Source organism: Ctenopharyngodon idella, chromosome 21 (genome assembly GCF_019924925.1).
Source record: "Ctenopharyngodon idella isolate HZGC_01 chromosome 21, HZGC01, whole genome shotgun sequence".
NCBI lineage: Eukaryota > Metazoa > Chordata > Actinopteri > Cypriniformes > Xenocyprididae > Ctenopharyngodon > Ctenopharyngodon idella.
The window spans coordinates 2,004,397-2,022,692 of NC_067240.1; the positions used below are offsets into that span (position 1 = coordinate 2,004,397).

The 18,296-nt window shown below is 34.3% G+C and overlaps 3 protein-coding genes across 7 annotated transcripts in view; all 3 read right to left on the reverse strand.

The window, feature by feature from the left end:
• Positions 1-7,580, reverse strand: part of LOC127503431 (oocyte zinc finger protein XlCOF26-like) — a 138,734-nt gene extending 131,154 nt beyond the window's left edge. The window contains exons 1-3 of one of the 3 annotated variants that reach the window (XM_051877190.1): positions 7,457-7,580; positions 6,893-7,012; positions 1,689-5,424 (exon numbers count right to left, since the gene is read on the reverse strand). In XM_051877190.1, the coding sequence (XP_051733150.1) occupies positions 4,307-5,424; positions 6,893-6,950 (1,176 nt within the window). In that variant the 5' untranslated portion in view covers positions 6,951-7,012; positions 7,457-7,580 and the 3' untranslated portion in view covers positions 1,689-4,306. Of the gene's footprint in view, positions 1-1,688; positions 5,425-6,892; positions 7,104-7,456 lie in introns of those variants that run through there. The other 2 variants (XM_051877191.1, XM_051877187.1) reach the window with 2 other exon arrangements.
• Positions 1-16,785, reverse strand: part of LOC127503448 (gastrula zinc finger protein XlCGF7.1-like) — a 71,036-nt gene extending 54,251 nt beyond the window's left edge. The window contains exon 1 of the mRNA XM_051877282.1: positions 16,699-16,785. The gene's annotated coding sequence lies outside the window, so the exon portion shown is untranslated. The remainder of the gene's footprint in view (positions 1-16,698) is intronic.
• The window catches only part of LOC127503435 (gastrula zinc finger protein XlCGF8.2DB-like), a 55,022-nt gene extending 37,030 nt beyond the window's left edge, over positions 1-17,992 (reverse strand). Inside the window, exons 1-3 of one of the 3 annotated variants that reach the window (XM_051877240.1) lie at positions 17,931-17,992; positions 16,699-16,793; positions 11,547-12,963 (exon numbers count right to left, since the gene is read on the reverse strand). In XM_051877240.1, coding sequence (XP_051733200.1) covers positions 11,933-12,963; positions 16,699-16,756 — 1,089 coding nt within the window. In that variant the 5' untranslated portion in view covers positions 16,757-16,793; positions 17,931-17,992 and the 3' untranslated portion in view covers positions 11,547-11,932. Of the gene's footprint in view, positions 1-11,546; positions 12,964-16,698; positions 16,794-17,930 lie in introns of those variants that run through there. The other 2 variants (XM_051877238.1, XM_051877241.1) reach the window with 2 other exon arrangements.
• Positions 17,993-18,296: the final 304 nt, after the last annotated feature.

The following is an 18,296-nucleotide window of genomic DNA, read 5'->3' on the forward strand; positions in this document are numbered from 1 at the left end:
GTTTTTAGTACCTTTATGGATCTTGAGAGAGGAAATGTCATTGCTCCCTATGTAGGCCTCACGGAGCCATCGGATTTCAACAAAAATATCTTAATTTGTGTTCCGAAGATTAACGAAGGTCTTACGGGTGTGGAACAACATGAGCGTGAGTAATAAATAACAGAATTTTCATTTTTGGGTGAACTAACCCTTTAAGTAATAAACTAAGTTATCGTTTGCATCTTAATGTGCTAATACTGGCAAATACACATAAAGTTGGTTATGTCTAAAGTGAAAGTAGGACTGACACGGCCATTATTTTTAAGAGTTTTAAGAGTTAGGAGCTACTTTTAGCCTTAAGATGTTTTGTGAATACGGCCCCAGGTTTAGCCTATATTTACAAGTCGACGATAAGCAGTTAACTTAGGCTAAATGTGTCAGTTTACACGCAAAGAAAAGTTTAAGCATAAAATGTTTAATTTAAATTAAAGACTGAAAAAACATTCTGTGCCATTTTCTAACTGTTCGGACTTTAATAAAGAGAGAAAACCTGTACTTAAAGGGTTAGTTCACCCAAAAATGAAAATAATGTCATTTATTACTCACCCTCGTGCCTTTTTACACCCGTAAGACCTTCATTCATCTTCAGAACACAAATTAAGATATTTTTGTTGAAATCCGATGGCTCCGTGAGGCCTACATAGGTACTAAAAACATATTTAAATCAGTTCATGTGAGTACAGTGGTTCAATATTAATATTATAAAGCGACGAGAATATTTTTGGTGCGCCAAAAATACTAAATAAAACTAAAAAACTAAATAATGACTTATTTAGTGATGGCCGATTTCAAAACACTGCTTCATGAAGCTTCGGAGCGTTATGAATCAGCGTATCGAATCATGATTCGGATCGCGTGTCAAACCGCCAAACTGCTGAAATCACGTGACTTTGGCGCTCCGAACTGCGGATTCGACACGCTGATTCATAACGCTCCGAAGCTTCCTGAATCAGTGTTTTGAAATCAGCCATCACTAAATAATTCCTTATATTGTTTTTCTTTGGCGCACCAAAAAGATTCTCACATACACACACACACACACACTCCCTGCTTACCAAACTACCTAAATGATGCCTTCAGAGGAAACTGAAGTGTTTATTCTAATCATTAGTCAGTCATTAGTCATTTCGATTCATTTCTGAGCGATTCACTAAATTAACTGACTCGTTTAGTCATTTGGATTCAGATTTCTCCTTATAAATGATCAATTTAATGTACTCACAGTCTGAAAAACAGCAGATTTAGAGCAGAATGAACGAACAAAGCCCACTACACGTTTATGTTCCCTTCTTCTCCTAGACTCGGATGTCTTTGCTTCGGTTGCACGAGCGCCCTCTACTGGGGCCATATTAAACTATTTAACCCTCATAAATTAGATGCAAAACCTCGACAAGCTGTTATCTTGATTGACATTAAAAAAATGTTTCTCCCCAAACATGTTTAATTCTGAATAATTAAGTATTGATTAAAAAAATAACATTTCATATGTGACAGCTGCAACTGTATTACCTTCTGGACTCCTTCAACTGTTGTGTTACTGATGATGATTTTAATATAAATCTTGACTTTATTTTAAAGTTCATTACATTCATTATAAAGATATTTGAAGATTTAGGGAAGCAACATAAATAAAATGTTCTGGAAACCCATTTTAACATTAACCAATTTTTATTTTTCTTTCAGTTTCACCAAAAACAAAAATGAAGCAAAATCTTCAGGGTTGGGCTAGGCCAAAACAATAAATAAATAAATAAATAAATAAATAAACAGCCACTGACTAAACCCGCTTACAACTAAATAAACCCTATAAGTCTTATCTATGGGTCTTACCTAACTCCCTGGCTATACCAAACACAGGAGAAAACATAAATAAATAAAAGAAAAAGGCACCCAATCCGTACCGTTTCAGTAATAAATGTAAAATTATGTTTATACAATATTTACAAAAAAAAGGGCAACACAAATACCACAATAAAGAGACGAAATGAAAAATACAACGGGTGGAACACAAAGTCAAAATGAGGTCACTTTACAAAGTTAGTGAATTAAAGAATATACAGTTTACAGATCACAAATCATAAGAAAACTACACCACTGTAACTCACAATACAACACGCCAACAACATCTCTCTTCTCTACAGCATCAACGGTGTATTCCTCTCCAGTCCGCGAATCCTGGGGAATGTCTAGGAACATGTTCATTTAACCACCTGGGAGAGAGAGGGATAGAAAAAAGAGAGAGATACGCACACACATCCCCGCACAAACATGTGGGTTTACCTTATATTAGCTTTGATTACATGTGCACACAAGTAAATGTGTTCATTACTTAAATCAATAAGAACATGTTTTTTCTCTTGATGTAACATAAATTCTACACAATGCAAGTGGCTAAAGATGCAATGAATGACATTAATAATAGAGCATCACCACTTAACAGCCAAAATTAATTTAAAACAAATTAATTTAAAACAAAAATAAATTACAGCATGGAGATAATTACTATATTTACTCCCCAACATAAACAAAAGCATTCCTACTGAAATTGGGAAATTGTAAATAGAAATTGTCCGGCAAATTTAGTTTTCAGGAATTCAAAATTTTATAGAATAGGGAAACTTTTATATCTATTATACCGTATAGGCAGAGTAGGCAGGTTCAATTAATTAGATGCAAATGTTTGCTCCAATAGTCACTTCAATGACAAGTGGCAGTTTTTACTAACCCATATTTTAATTGAAGATATGTCATAATAGCAATGAATGCTAAATAATTTCCCTAAATCAACCTACAGGTTTTAATGAAGGCAAAGATATCTGAAACGTTCATCTAATTCACGGAAATATAAAATAACAACACAGTTAATTACAGTAAGTATTACATTTATAAATAATAACAACATGCCACTTGGGGCCTTCTGTGCCAATTCTGGGTCGCTCCTATTACCCCAAGGTTTTAATATCTTTTTACTCTTTTACAATAAAAAACTATAACTTTTACTCCACAAATCCAAAAACACTGATGTGTCCACAAATCCATCATGCTCCAGTAATTTATAGTAATAACTTCAGTATTACTCAAATGTCTAGTTTCAAATATAATTCCTTCGAAGTGATGGCGCTTTATGTAACACTATCTAGTGTAAGTGATAAATCCTGTTTGACATCCTGTATACAGGCCACCATACAGACTTTATCAAGTCTGCAGATAAAGTCCTAATTGTTGGTGATTTTAATATCCATGCGGATGATGAAAAAGACGCATTGGGATTGGCATTTACAGACATTCTACACCAGGGGACTCCAGAATCTGTCCTGCTAGGTTTAGCTCCAACTTGCCTCAACACACCTGCCTATAAGTTTCTAGTACGCCTAATTAGTTTATTAGCTAATTCAGGTGTGTTTAATTGGGGTTGGAGCTAAATTCTGCATGACAGTGATCCTCCAGGACTGAGTTTGGACACCCCTGCTCTATAATCTACTGGAGTTAGACAACATGTGTCAGGACCCGCTCATTGTCATAATCATACTTTAGATATAACATTGTAAATGAAGTAAATAATGACAGAATTGTCATTTTTGGGTTAAAAGAGAGATTAAACAAATATGTCAACGGAGGTGAAATAATATCAGATGTTGTTTTTAAGAACAGAGGAGCAATATGGTCAGGACCTGAAGATTTATTCACATTTACATCTTTTAGAGCAGAGCAGATATCAGAAGAGATAATTTGTTCAAAAGCTAACTCTCTAGTCCATAGATGGCGTTCTGCACCCAGAAATTTTGAATTTAAATTTTAGTTATTTATTTGGAATGTAGGCCCAGATGCAATAAAATGACTATTAAAGCTGTTAAACATTTGCTGTTTGTCTGCGATTTTAATCTTAATCTTTAATCAAATTTAATTTCAATGAAAAAAAAAGTCTTCAATATCTTTACGTCTAAACAGCAAAAACAAGTTGTTTTTAAAATATGTATTATGATTTAATAGACTATCGTTGCCACTTTTATACAAATGCATCATATGCACAATTAATGAAAATAATTAAAAGAAACAAAACATCCCTTCACAAGTCGTTTTATAGTTTTCTAAACTATTATTTTGACCTTCCCCAAAGGTTCCTCTTGTCAAACAATCAAACTTCATTACTAATTTTAGCAAATTATCCAGCTTTTGCTTAATCTGAATCTCAAATTATTTACTTGTAAGCACACATATATATTTATTTATTTATTTTTTTTTTGCCAGTGATGGATCTGAACTTTGCTCATTGAGGCAACTTCAGACAACATTTTTTCTTATGAGTGTGTAGACTAGATGTTTGGGTGAAACTCTTCCCACATGAAGAGCACTGGTGCGGCTTCTCTCCAGTATGAACTCTCATATGATCTTTCAAGGATTTTGAGTAAGTGAATCTCTTTCCACAGTGTAAGCACTGGTACAGTTTCTCTCCAGTATGAATTCTCTCATGGTGTTTCAAGTAATCTGCCCGAGCGAAACTCTTTCCACAGTGTGAGCACTTGTACGGTTTCTCTCCAGTATGAACTCTCTGGTGTATTTTTAAGGCACCCAATGTAGTGTAGGTCTTCCCACAATCAGAGCACACATGAGGTCTCACACCAGTATGAACACGCTCGTGCAGTTTTAATGTGTGCCGTACTGAAAAACCCTTCCCACAAAAAGTACAAAAGTGAGGCTTCACACCAGTATGAATTTTAAGATGTATTTTTAAGCTTGATGCCGCAATGAATGTTTTATCACACTGATCACAACTGAATGATCTCACTCCAGAGTGAGAGCGCAGATGAGAGGTGAGAGCGCTTTTGTAAGTGAAACTCTTTCCACACTGAGAGCATATGAACGGTTTTTCTCCAGTGTGAATCCTCATGTGTTCTTTTAAGGCTCCTTTCTTAATAAAACTCTTTCCACACTGAGTGCATGTAAACAGATTTTCTCCAGTGTGAATTCTCATGTGCTCATTTAGGTTTTCTTTCTGAATGAAACTCTTTCCACACTCAGAGCATGTGAACGGTTTTTCTCCAGTGTGAATTGTCATGTGGTCATTTAGATGTCTTTTATGTAAGAAACTTTTTCCACACTGAGAGCATGTGAACGGCCTTTCTTCAGTGTGAATTCTCATGTGTCTCTTCAGGTTTGATTTCTGTGTGAAACTCTTTCCACACTCAGAGCAGGTGAAAGATCCTTTGACTCCAGATTTTCCAGCTTGTTTTTGTGTGAAGTTCTCTTCCGTCTTTGAAACATTTCCATCTTCATTTTTGAAATGAGTGTTTTGAAACAGATGTTGTTTTTCTTCATTTTTATATGTAAGTTTTCCATCTTCATTTGTGAAATTATGAGGTTTGTCTTCATTCACTTCCATCGGGTCTAAAATCAACATATTAAATTGCCAAAATTCAATTAAAGAAAGACAAATGGGAACATAAAGAAATAAAGTTCATTTTTAATTTAGCAAAATTTATGTGTATTGTTATATCCTCCTGAGAACCATTTTTTTTGTAAAATGTATTTATTTTATGTTATTACATTGTTTGAAACATAAGAAACAAAAGGATTTAATATATATATATATATATATATATATATATATATATATATATATTATGCTATGTCCTCTGTAAACACCAGGACTCAGTTATTAAGAAAATAAAATGACATATATAGGCAAACACAATGGGTCTCATTCATTAAAAATTGCATACACTATTGCATATACTAGTCAATCTGTAACTAATCGTTACAACTTACAGCCTTTAATGTAAATGCACTTAAAACAATATTCACATAAACCCATTATGTGCTATTTTGAGACATCATGAATATGAAACATGAATATGAACTAAAATGTGCTTTTCACACACTATCTCTGTATTAAAAAAATGTTTTAAATACAGAGATATTATATTAAAAGCATATTTTAGTTTATATTCATGGTGTCTCAAAATAGCACAGTTGAGTACACTTAGATATTCTTAAGATTATCTTAAGAAATACTAAAAAAGATTTTTTAGTATGTTAAGTAAAAAATTAGTGCATGAAAATAGAGCACTTTAAGTACATTATGGACGTTAATTTTTTTTTTTCACCTTGGCAAACAGATTAACTGATTGTAATATTAATTCAGCTACACAAAGTTAATTCAATTAACTGATCCAAATATTAGTAATATAAGTTAATTATTTACATTTCCCTTTTGAGCCAATTTGCTACATTTGTATAAAGATGATTCTTAACTGTTATGAAAGATATAACAGAATGATTTGATATACTACGTATTTACTCTGTGCAATATGTGTGTAAAATTGCCATAAATGTAGTAGATATGGATGGTCAAATTCTATATAATGTATCTAATTTGCGTATTAATGTGTTCTTGAGGCAACATGTCACACAAAATAAGATGTGTAATAAATGACATAAGAATTCTTTCCCTATGAACATGTGTCTCCCCAAAATGCCTGATAAACATGCTGTAAGTCCTAGTGTCTTCTACAGAAGACATGTATGAAATCAATGCCCTTATTCATAACAGAAAATCATATTCAGATTTGAAACCCCATAACGTTTTCCTGAGATGTTTATTTATGACAATTTGAAAATTAGTCAGATTTAAATGATAATATTTTGTAATTATCATTTAAATCTATTTCCAGAGTGCTAAATCTGATCATTCAGTCAATGTCTTTACAAAACTGAGACATGTATGCTCTCAGAGAAATTCACTAAAATATAATGTCCTCTACAGAGGAAAAAAAGTCTATGCTTGGGTTTCAGGAGGATATGTCAGTTTTCATCTTAATGTTCCTCAGTAAAGAGAATGAAGGAAAACACCAACCTATTAGTTCCTCTGTATCTTCATCTTTTATTCTGCAGGGTTCTTCTTTAAACTCCATCTTTACAATAGTATGTCAGTAGTTTCTCCTGGAGTAATTCCTCCTGCTTTCTTCTTCTTCTCCTGTGGGAAGATGGGAATATTCCCCAACATCTAAACTCTCATGAACGGCTGTGTGAGCGGCTTCACTGACTGAAGGTGTGAATTGTGGTCACTGTTGATCATTTAGCAGATGATCATCACACTTACAATCACTCTCAATTATTCAGCTTTAAGTGTTTTGCTCAAACAACTATTTAGAAACAATTCAACTCCTCTAGCTGATTTTTATGTTGTTCTCGACTTACATTGGATATGATTTACATGCATTAAAACTCTGTTTAAGGGTTTACTTGTTTATTGTAGAAAATGAAAACAATTCAAATCATAATATTCACAAATTCTAATGTGGAAAACCAGTCAGTAACGAGTTTACGTGTCACTAATGTACAACGGTTTATTTTGATTCACTAAAATGTCGTTTGGATTTAGATTTCTCCTCATAAATGATACGACGAATGTACTCACAGTCTGAAAAACAGCAGAAATATAATAGAATGAACGGCTGTGTTTCACTTCATATGTTTATGTTCCCTTCCCTCGCTCTTCTTCTCCAGGACTCGTGTGTCATTGCTTCGGTTGCACGAGCGCCCTCTACTGGCGGAAAACAATCGCTATTAAACCTTCATAGATTAGAATAGACAAGACAACCAAGATAAGATCTTGATGTTTGGGATTATACAAACACTATTTATCTCCCCAAATATGTTTGCTTTGAAATAAAGATTAAAACTTCAATATCTGCTGGAGTTTGCATTTGTATTTACCTTCTGTACTCCTTCAACCCCATATGAAAAAAAACAATTTTATCTGGCCAAAATATATGGTAAATTATTAGTTTATATTTGTGTTTGTCAGAGTCCATTTTATAAGATGAATCACCACTTTACATATACATAGAAAAACATCTGGCTACATATACACCTAGTAGCAACATATAATTAAAAAAGAAAAGAAAAGAAAAACATACAACCATTAAAAAAACATTAATTCTCTAAATTATGTATTACAAGTTTAAAATGACAAGACAACAAATTGTGTAGCCTCAGTTTATTTTGAAGAAAATTCCAGTCCAAGTTTGCGGCATATTTAAGGGCAGTTTCACCAAGCTCAGTTCTGACAGGAGGCGCACAGATATTATAACAGGTTTGAGATGTAATAAACAATTACCAGCTGATTTCTGTTGGATAAATAGACAGAGATATCATATGACTGTAAGTGACCCAGTACAGCTTTATATATTAAAGGAACTTTTTTTGAAAATAGGCTCATTTTCCAACTCCCATAAAGTTAAACAGTTGAGTTTTACCGTTTTCGAATCCATTCAGCCGATCTCTGGGTCTGGCGGTACCACTTTTAGCATAGCTTAGCATAGTTCATTGAATCTGATTAGACCGTTAGCATCTCGCTCAAAAATGACCAAAGAGTTTCAATATTTTTCCTATATAAAACTTGACTCTTCTGTAGTTACATCGTGTACTAAGACCGAAGGAAAATGAAAAGTTGCGATTTTCTAGGCCGATATGGCTAGGAACTATACTCTCATTCCGGCGTAATGATCAAGGAACTTTGGGTGCAGCAGGCGCAATGATATTACGCAGCGCCTGTGACCCCCTGCTTGCACAGGGAGCGTGCCTTGCAACCATGGTTTGTGAGAGACGCTGCGTAATATGATTGCGCCTGCTGCAGCCATGGTGAAAATGAGCCTATTTTCAAAAAAAGTAGAGTGTTCCTTTAATAAATACCAGTGCATTGTTCTTCACATGGTTAACGAAGACCAAGCAACTCTTTTACACAATGCACAGTGATGTGTTGAAATAAATCTTAAAACACCATGATACTGAGCATCCAGAGAGGCAAGAAGGTAAAAGCATGCTGATTCACTACATCCCCAGTGTCAAGAACCGGTAAGGTAGCAGACACAAGTTTCCTCATTACAATAAATGAGAAATAAGACTTCTTTTTTATTTTCTCTTTAATTTTTGTTTCAAATGATTAAAGCGAAAACCAAAATGTAATATATTATCAATTATAATACCTAGGTATTAGTACTTTGACACTAATGCGATCAAATTCCCTTGAAGTCAGAAGAGTGATGGAGTTATCTGATGAACTTGAAAAAAAATAACAGACTTTCTTTGTTCAACATTTAAAACCAACACAAAGCCTTTCTTGAATTATGTCAAAGGTACAGTGCCGAACAGTGAATAACTTTATCGTTTGCGTACAAATGAAACCTTGCATTAACAATATTGGAATCAAGACAATTGATGTATAAAGTTAATTAAAATGGCCCCAGCACAGATCCTTGGGGGACTCCCTTAACAACCTCGATTAAATCTGATTTAACTGTAGGGGAATTTTACAGTTAAAGACCCAAAAGACCAGATATGATGAATAAAGACCCGGAGTCAGAGTTTAAAAAAATAAATTGAAGAAAATTTTACTGAAGAATAGTTTGCAGTTTCATGAGCAGAAGCCAGCTTCAAGTCTCACAAGGAGTTCGTAGGCCGCTCAGCGTACATTCACATTTCTACAACAATTATACTCTAACAAAGTCTACTAACTACATCATTACTTAGGTTAAACGATTCTGATTGGCTAAGAAAAATAAACAAAATTAGTAATTTTCCACACATGGACAGATAGTCAGAAGCGTATCTCCATCCATCACGCTTCTGATGCTTGGACCCTGGATTCAGGTACAAGATGTCCTTCTAGATCATGACAAGGCGTCTGCAGGTCTCAAGCAGAGTGCCAGTTGTCATCAGTACTAGAACAGGACCTGCACACACAACACTAGTGCACATACAAAGATACACGATTCACAGCTTCTTCAAGGTTGAAGTTGGCCCGAGCTTTATCTATAAAAGGAAATATTCCCAAAACATACTGATAAGTTGTACTTTTCTCTCAGTGAGAGGTACAGACAACATTTAAAATTATTTACTAGTGTTTGAAGATGAAAAGGAAAATAAATGCTTTAAATTATGTTGGATAAGTCATTCAAATAATTTAGTATTTAGAAAGATAAATGTTGATTAATAACTTGATTATAAATCACTCAAAAAGAGCTGATCAGATTATGCAAAACTCAATTTTTTTTCTTTTCTTTCTATGTGCAGCTAAAATTGCTTCTCTACATTCACCTGTCTGGCAGTTCTACAAGGTGTCTGAAAAGCACAGTAATATTGCAATGTCTTTGCGGAGAGTGGAGACATTACAACGACAGCAACCCTGCAGCAATGACAGCAAGAAACTAGGGCTAAGATTATATTTTAGTGCATTTCTTTCCTTCACAGCGGTGCACATTTGCTCCTCTCTAAAAGCCCAAACTTAATGTCCAAAGCAGCTAGGTCAGTGTTTGGTGTGAAATACAGTCAGTCACCACATCCATCCAGCCACTCATTCAGTCAGCGCAGTTGTAATCACCTGCACGCCCTAATCAAGACACCCTTTTCAAACTCGCTTTTCACTCCACCACTTTGTCTGGTCTGGTCACACGATTACACAGACTCACCTCGACTCCTTGCCTGCCATCCTGTTCCTGATCTTTTTTCTGTATTTTTTGCTTGTAAATAAATATGTTGTTACGCCGCCGTACTGCTGCTGCTGTTGTTGATCTTTCAATAAGCAAATGTAAGTTGTGCCATGAATGAAATACCAAAAGAGCATATAATAATAAACCTTTGTTTTTATCAAGTGTAAGTCAATACACCACATAACAAAAAGCAAATTTAAGATGTGCAATAAATGTAATACCAAAAGAACATGATAATAAACCTTGTTTTTTATCAAGGGTAAATCATGACACCACATAAAATATAAAAAGGTATACAAAATACCTTTTTTGTATACCTTTAATAAACTTTTTTAATAAAAAAAGTTTATTAAAATAAAGTAACAAACTGGTACTGACTACTGAGATATTATTTGATAAATTTGTTACTTGACATATCTGTTTCCTTAAAGGAAATGAGAGGGAAATGGGTAAAAGTAAAGAACAACTATAACTACTATATACTACTACTATTTACTATTTAAACACATTTACACTCAGCATTGCACTGGTATGCATTCTATTAGTAAATAAACAAATGGAGAAAACCTTGTGATGTTATCTGAAATTTTTTAAAGATGTATGAAAAGTGCATTCTACAAATGATTTTAAAGTAATGGTTCAGTATGCTGTAACAAACACCTAGTTGAAAACCAACTCAGATCAGAAACATTGTGTGCAGTCTTTTTATTAATATTATTTTTTTTATAGCTCTAGGGTAAAAAAAAATCATGCCATACAGGCTTATAATAGACCAATGCTATTAGATTTTGTTTGTACTAATCATATGTGAATTCTATGGAGTGAAATCAGCACATGCACATTGGTAACAGACAAAGGTATATTTTAATGTCAAATTAGCTTTATATTTGTTATATACATATACTCACATGTAGTGACTGAACAGGTCACAAGTTGAAGTATATCAGGGCCTTAACTCTAGTCCATAAACGGTGTTCTGCACCCAGAAATTCTGAATTTAAATTAGTATAATTATTTATTTGGAATGTAGGCCCAGGTGCAATAAAATGACTATTAAAGCTGTTAAACATTTGCTGTTTGTCTGCGATTTTAATAGAATCTTTTTTTTTCAATGCAAAAAAGTCTTTAATATCTTAATGCATCACGTCTAAACAAGTTGTTTGGAATATGTATTATGATTTAATAGACTGTTGCAACAAATGCATCATATGCACAATTAATGAAAATAACAAAGAAACAAAACATCCCTTCACAAGTCGTTTTATGGCTACACTAGTTTTCTAAACTATTATTTTGTCAATAACCTCTTGTCAAACAATCAAACTTCATTACTAATTTTAGTAAATTATCCAGCTTTTGCTTAATCTGAATGTCAAATTATTTTTTTGTAAGCGTATTTTTTGTCAGTGATGGACATTGAGGCAACTTCGGACATGAGTTTGTAGATGAGACGCTTGGGTGAAACTCTTCCCACATGAAGAGCACTGGTGCGGCTTCTCTCCAGTATGAACTCTCTCATGATCTTTCAAGGATTTTGAGTAAGCAAATCTCTTTCCACAGTGTGAGCACTGGTAAGGTTTCTCTCCAATATGAATTTTTTTATGATTTTTCAAGGTTCCTGACTGAATGAATCTCTTCCCACAGTGTGAGCACTTGTACGGTTTTTCTCCAGTGTGAACTCTCCCATGATTTTTTAAGGACTGTGAGAAAGTGAATCTCTTCCCACAGTGTGAGCACTTGTACGGTTTCTCTCCAGTATGAATTCTCTGGTGTTTTTTTAAGGTACTGGATGTAATGTAGCTCTTCCCACAGTCAGAGCACACGTGAGGTCTCTCACCAGTATGAACACGCTCATGCTGTTTTAAAATGTGCAGCTTTGAAAAACCCTTCCCACAAAATGAACAAAAGTGAGGCTTCACACCAGCATGAACTTTAAGGTGTGCTTCTAAGCCAGATGCCAAGACAAATGTTTTATCACACTGATCACAGCTGAATGATCTCACTCCAGAGTGAGTGCGCAGATGATTGTTGAGAACGTTTTTGTAACCAAAACTCTTCCCACACTGAGTGCATGTGAACAGTTTTTCTCCAGTGTGAACTCTCATGTGTGTCTTAAGGTTTGATTTATATGAGAAACTCTTTCCACATTGAGTGCATGTGAACGGTTTTTTTCCAATGTGTATTCTCATGTGTCTCTTAAGGTCTGATTTATGTATGTAACTTATTCCACACTCAGAGCTGGTGAAAGATTCTCCAGATTTTCCAGCTTGTTTTTGTGTGAAATTCTCTTCAGTGTTTGAAACGACTGCATTTCCATCTTCATTTTTTAAATGAGTTTTTTGAAGCAGATGTTGTTTGTCTTCATCTTTATATGTCAGTTTTCCATCTTCATTTGTGAAATTATGAGGTTCGTCTTTATTCACTTCCAACGGGTCTAAAATCAACATATTAAATTGCCAAAATTCAATTAAAGAGGGTCAAATGGGAACATAAAGTTAATTTTTAATTTAACACAAATTTAATTTACTACTGAGTCTACTAGTATCTAGTTTAATTGTTTTATCCTCCCGAGAACTACTTTTTTTGTGTGTGAATCTTTTTTTTTTTTTTTTTTTAATGTCATTACATTGCTTGAAACATAAGAAATGGATAATTGGATATATATATATATATGTTTTGTTTTGAAAAAAGATACTTTATGCTAGGTCTGCTGTAGAGGACACCAAGACTCTAAAATGACATAAGACATATAGGCAAACACAATGGGTCTTATTCACTAATAACTGCACACACTATTCATATTTATATTAGTGCTGTCATTCGATTAAAAAAAAATTAACTAATTTATCGCACATGTTATTTCATGCATTCTGACTTGTTTACACTGTTAAAGAGTTGGATTCTCATGCTGAACATGGTAAAAAAAACCTCAGTTTCAAAAAACGAGTTGGACGTATGACGGAGTATTTCTGTGCCAAATACACTCCTTCAGAGTTCATACAAGTTTTGTAATTTTTTTTGAGTATAGCCCTGTATTACATAATAAAGGGCGGAATTCCTTGTATGGGCACTTCTCCGGGAAGAGCGAGCGCACACATCAACCAGAGCAAGAGCAAGAGCATCAACGTGCTTCATTCGGGTTATGGAAGTCGTCCCCAGCGCTGCACAGGACTTGCTCAAGAAAGATTTATCACTTTGTTTTTATACCACGAAATCAACAATGTCACCAAAGAAGTGTGTTTTTGGTTGTAAGGGAAAGATGACCTTGCTTCCCAGAGAACCCAGCGTTAAGTGGAGCTGAGAGATTTGTGTTCATGCATTACATTGATGCGCTCTCGACATTTGTCATTAAAATAACCATAGAAACCGCCTTAAATTAACTATCAAAATAAGGATAAAGTCGTGTCTGAAAGTTGCAATCAATTTTTTATTGGTTAAAATGAATGAAGAATATCTTGTGTTTTTCCGTGGCTGCTTGAGTCCTCAGGATGGGTGCTTATGATTTTATAAACAAGGCCCAGTTCGACGCTGGATTTACAGATCGTTCGAACGGAAAGATCGAGCGGTCACAGCGATAATGATCCCGGTCATGAGTCGGAACCGCAGATGGTGAGTAAAACTGCATCAAATGTCCAGGGATAATGCGATGGTGTATTGTGTGTGTTTAAATACATTTGTTTAGCTGACCATCGATAGCTTGCAGACGATCGCTATGCAAAAGCTGCGCACGCTCGTGACTCTTTAGCTTCGCCCATGGCACGCCTCCAGGAGCTTAGCTGTTTTCGGAAAGACTCGGTACAGCGTATCTGTCTTTTATATATATGATAAAACTAAAGACTCTATGGAGATATGAAGGATGCAATACTACTCTATAGGTACTCAAGATTAACATGAGATTGACAGAAACCGTGTGTGTTATGTACCCTTTAAGTGAACTAAAAATAATCTTCACATAAACCTATTATAATAAATCATATTTACCTGTGGATTTCCTACCTGTGTAACAAAGAAATTGATTAAAGTTATCAAACACAATTGTTTGTTCAGACAGCGTGTCCTCGTTTGTCTTGTGGAGCTTGAATGGTTTAAAAGCATTTGCGTGAATAAGAGCGCGACCATATAATGTAACGCTAGCATAAATTATGATGAAAAAATGGATGTTGCGTTAAATGCATTAAATATTTTTAACGCAGTAAACTGAAAAAATTAATCGCATACCTTAAGTAATTTACATAAAATACACCCAAACCATGTCAAGCTATGATTCCATCCACCTATTTTTATGCGCATTTTGGGATATCGCATAAAAAACACTAGATGGAAACGCCAAGTTGCGCATAAATTCTAAAAATGCGGATAAAAAACTTTTGCGCTCAAACTAGTAGGATAATTTTTTTAATGCGATACGAAAACGTGCATAAACTACGATGGAAATGCTTTGACTGAATAAATTCCTTGATGCGCATCAAAAAAGACACGTGACTTCGAGATGAGACGGCATAACTGGACCAACCAGCTAGGGTTGCAAAATTCCGGGAATTTTCAAAGCTGGAAGCTTTCCATGGGAATTAACGGGAATATATGGGAATTAACGGGAATATATGGGAATTAATGGGAATAAACAGGGAATTTGCAAAATTGCAGGTTAGCCTATAACAGGATACTTAAATGTAGTTGAAAAAAACATCTTGCAGCATAATTCTGGTTAAAACAACCATATTTAATGCAATTTTAGTTTTTTTCTTTCTTTTTTTTGAAAGAAATGAATACTTTTATTCAGCAAGGATGTGTGAAATTGATAAAAAGTGATATTAAAGTGATATTTTTAGAAAAGATTTCTATTTTGAATAAATTCTGTTCTTTTTTTTTTTTTTTTACTTTTTATTAATCAGTGAATCCTGAAAATAGTATTACAGGTTCCAAAAAAATATTCAGCAGCACAACTGTTTCCAACAATGATAATAACTGAGTATCAAATCAGCATATTAGAATGATTTCTGAAGGATCATGTGACACTGAAATAAATAACACATAACAATTGCTGCAATAAAAATTATAAATATTTATTTTACATATTTACTAAATTAGAGTTAATTGAATGTGAAAAATAAATAACTGTTATTTCATGTTATGACCAAACAAAATGTTTATATTTGTTTTTATATGATACATTTTACATAAATATTATAAATTTATATAAATTTCCCAAAATTTCCAATTAATTCCCATAAATTCCCATAAATTCCTGTTAAGTTTCCAAATTGGAATATTTCCAAAATTCCCCAGGTTAAGTTCCCGTGGAAAGTTTCTGGAAATTTACTCGAAACTTTTCGCCCCTATGCAACCCTACAACCAGCGGACCGATCTCATTGCACAGCATCTGAAATGATGCTTTCGTCATTCTGTAAAGCCTGACCAAAGTCTGTCGTTAAAGTAGTTCGGTATAATTCCCTCCCAAAGCGTCTCACACGATTGCGTTCACAAACACCAGGCATCTGAATGTAAAATAACATGACAGCGCTTCTACTGCAGCATCATTCATTCTTCTTAGTGATATTTAGCGCCAGTTTATCAGGAAGTGACGATTTTGTTCTCTTCGATTTTGATATACTATTTATTTACTTCATGCAATATGTGTGTAAAATTGCCATAAACGTAGTAGTAGGCTACTACATTATAATGGGAGTAATAATGGGAGTAATAACTTGGCAACATTTTCATAAGAATTCTTTCCTTATTGACTTTGTGTGTCTCCCTAAAATGCCTGATAAACATGCCTGTTAGTCCTGGTGTCTTCTACAGAAGACATATATGAAATCAATTTCGCAACAGAAAGTCATATTCTGATTTGATTTACCTGAGATGTTTATTTATGACAAACAATTTGAAAATGTCAGATTTAAATGATAATTACAAAATATTATCATATTTCCATTTCCAGTCATTTTTAAAGATAAAGGAGAGCAAGTTTCATGGTAAAACCTCCAAACATTTGGTATCTTTGAAAAGCCCTGAATGTGCTCTATACAGGACATGTATAGTCTCAGAGAAATTCACTAAAATATAATGTCCTTTACAGAGGAAAAAAGCCTGAGTCTCAGGAGGATATGTCAGTTTTCATCTTAATGTTCCTCATCAGTCATTAAAGAGAATGAAGGAAAACACCAACCTATTTGTTCCTCTGTATCTTCATCTTTTATTCTGCAGGGTTCTTCCTTAATCTCCATCTTTACAATAGTATGTCAGTAGTTTCTCCTGCTTCTCCTGTGGGAAGATGGGAATATTCCCCAGCATTTAAACTCTCATGAACGGCTGTGGGAGCGGCTTCACTGACTGAAGGTGTGAATTGTGGTCGCTGTTGCTCATTTAGCAGATGATCATCACACTTACAATCACTCTCAATTATTCAGCTTTAAGTTTTTTGCTCAAACAATAGGTGCGATTTGTAGAGGGATTTCCCCCCTTCTGGTCTATGTATCCCTGCCTTTGAAAAAAAAATCAAAACGCTGCAACATGACTTTACAAACAACAATAAAATCAGAAATGGATTTAACTGTTAAAGCTCGCGCTTAGAGACAATCTGAGATTCGTGATCCTGTTTCACGCGCCATGCAGAAAGTCAACATTAATCTATTTCTGAGCGACAGTATGAGATTAATACAATGTACTCTGAGAAAACGCAGAAGTTTACCGTCACCGTAAGGGAATTACTGCGCAATTGACTAATGGATCGGCAGAGAATCGTTTTTCTGCGAATCATTAAGAAATTATGGTTATATTCTATTTTACGAAAAGTTTGTATGTGTAGGCTATACTATGCACTGTGATCAAAAATAAATGGGATCAAACGCGATTGAATTTACAGGTTTGTGCCTCGTTATTCTATTCAAAATATCAATAACTACCTATTGATTTTGCATGATTTTGCATTCCTGTCTAAAATTAAGAATTATTAGTGTCGTAGTAAATAGTGGTCAAATATCGAAGCTATCTAATCTAAAGTTAAATCAGAATATTTATTGTAAAAATGTTTATAACAGCTGCCAAAATAGTATATAGCTCCACTGAGGTTTGGGATTTATTTTCAAGGGGAAAAAAAACAAAACAAAAACAATACAACAACAAAACCCCACAAATCGCACCATGCAAATAACTCCTCTAGCTGATTTTTTATGTTGTTCTTACATTAGATCTGATTACCAGACTCTGTTACCAGGTTTTATTTGTTTGTTACAGAAAATGAAAACAAAAATCAAATCATCCATTCACAAATTCTAATGTGAAAAAAACGAGTTTACGCTTCACCAATGTACAACGGTTTATTTTGATTCACTAAATTAACTGACTTCTTGTCGTTTGGATTTAGATTTCTCCTAACAAAATGAAAATTAATGTACTCACAGTCTGAAAAAGGTTTAGAGCAGAACGAACGGCTGTGTTCCACTTCTCATGTTTATGTTCCCTTCCCTCGCTCACTTCTCTTCTTCTCCTAGACTCGGATGTGTGTCATTGTTCGGTTGCACGAGCGCCCTCTACTGGCGGAAACAAATCCCTATTAAACTATCTGGCTGTGAGGGATAGACTTACTGTGTTTTCAATGGAAAGATCACTTTCTTCCACAGCTCCTGTTGTCTGGAGTTTTTTTCTAATTAAATTTCTTGGAAAGATTTTTTTTGCAGTGTTTTGTCAGCAGAACAATCCAAAAACACATTAAATAACAGTACAGTACAACCTGCTGAAGAGATGTATTTGCTACAACTACATGTA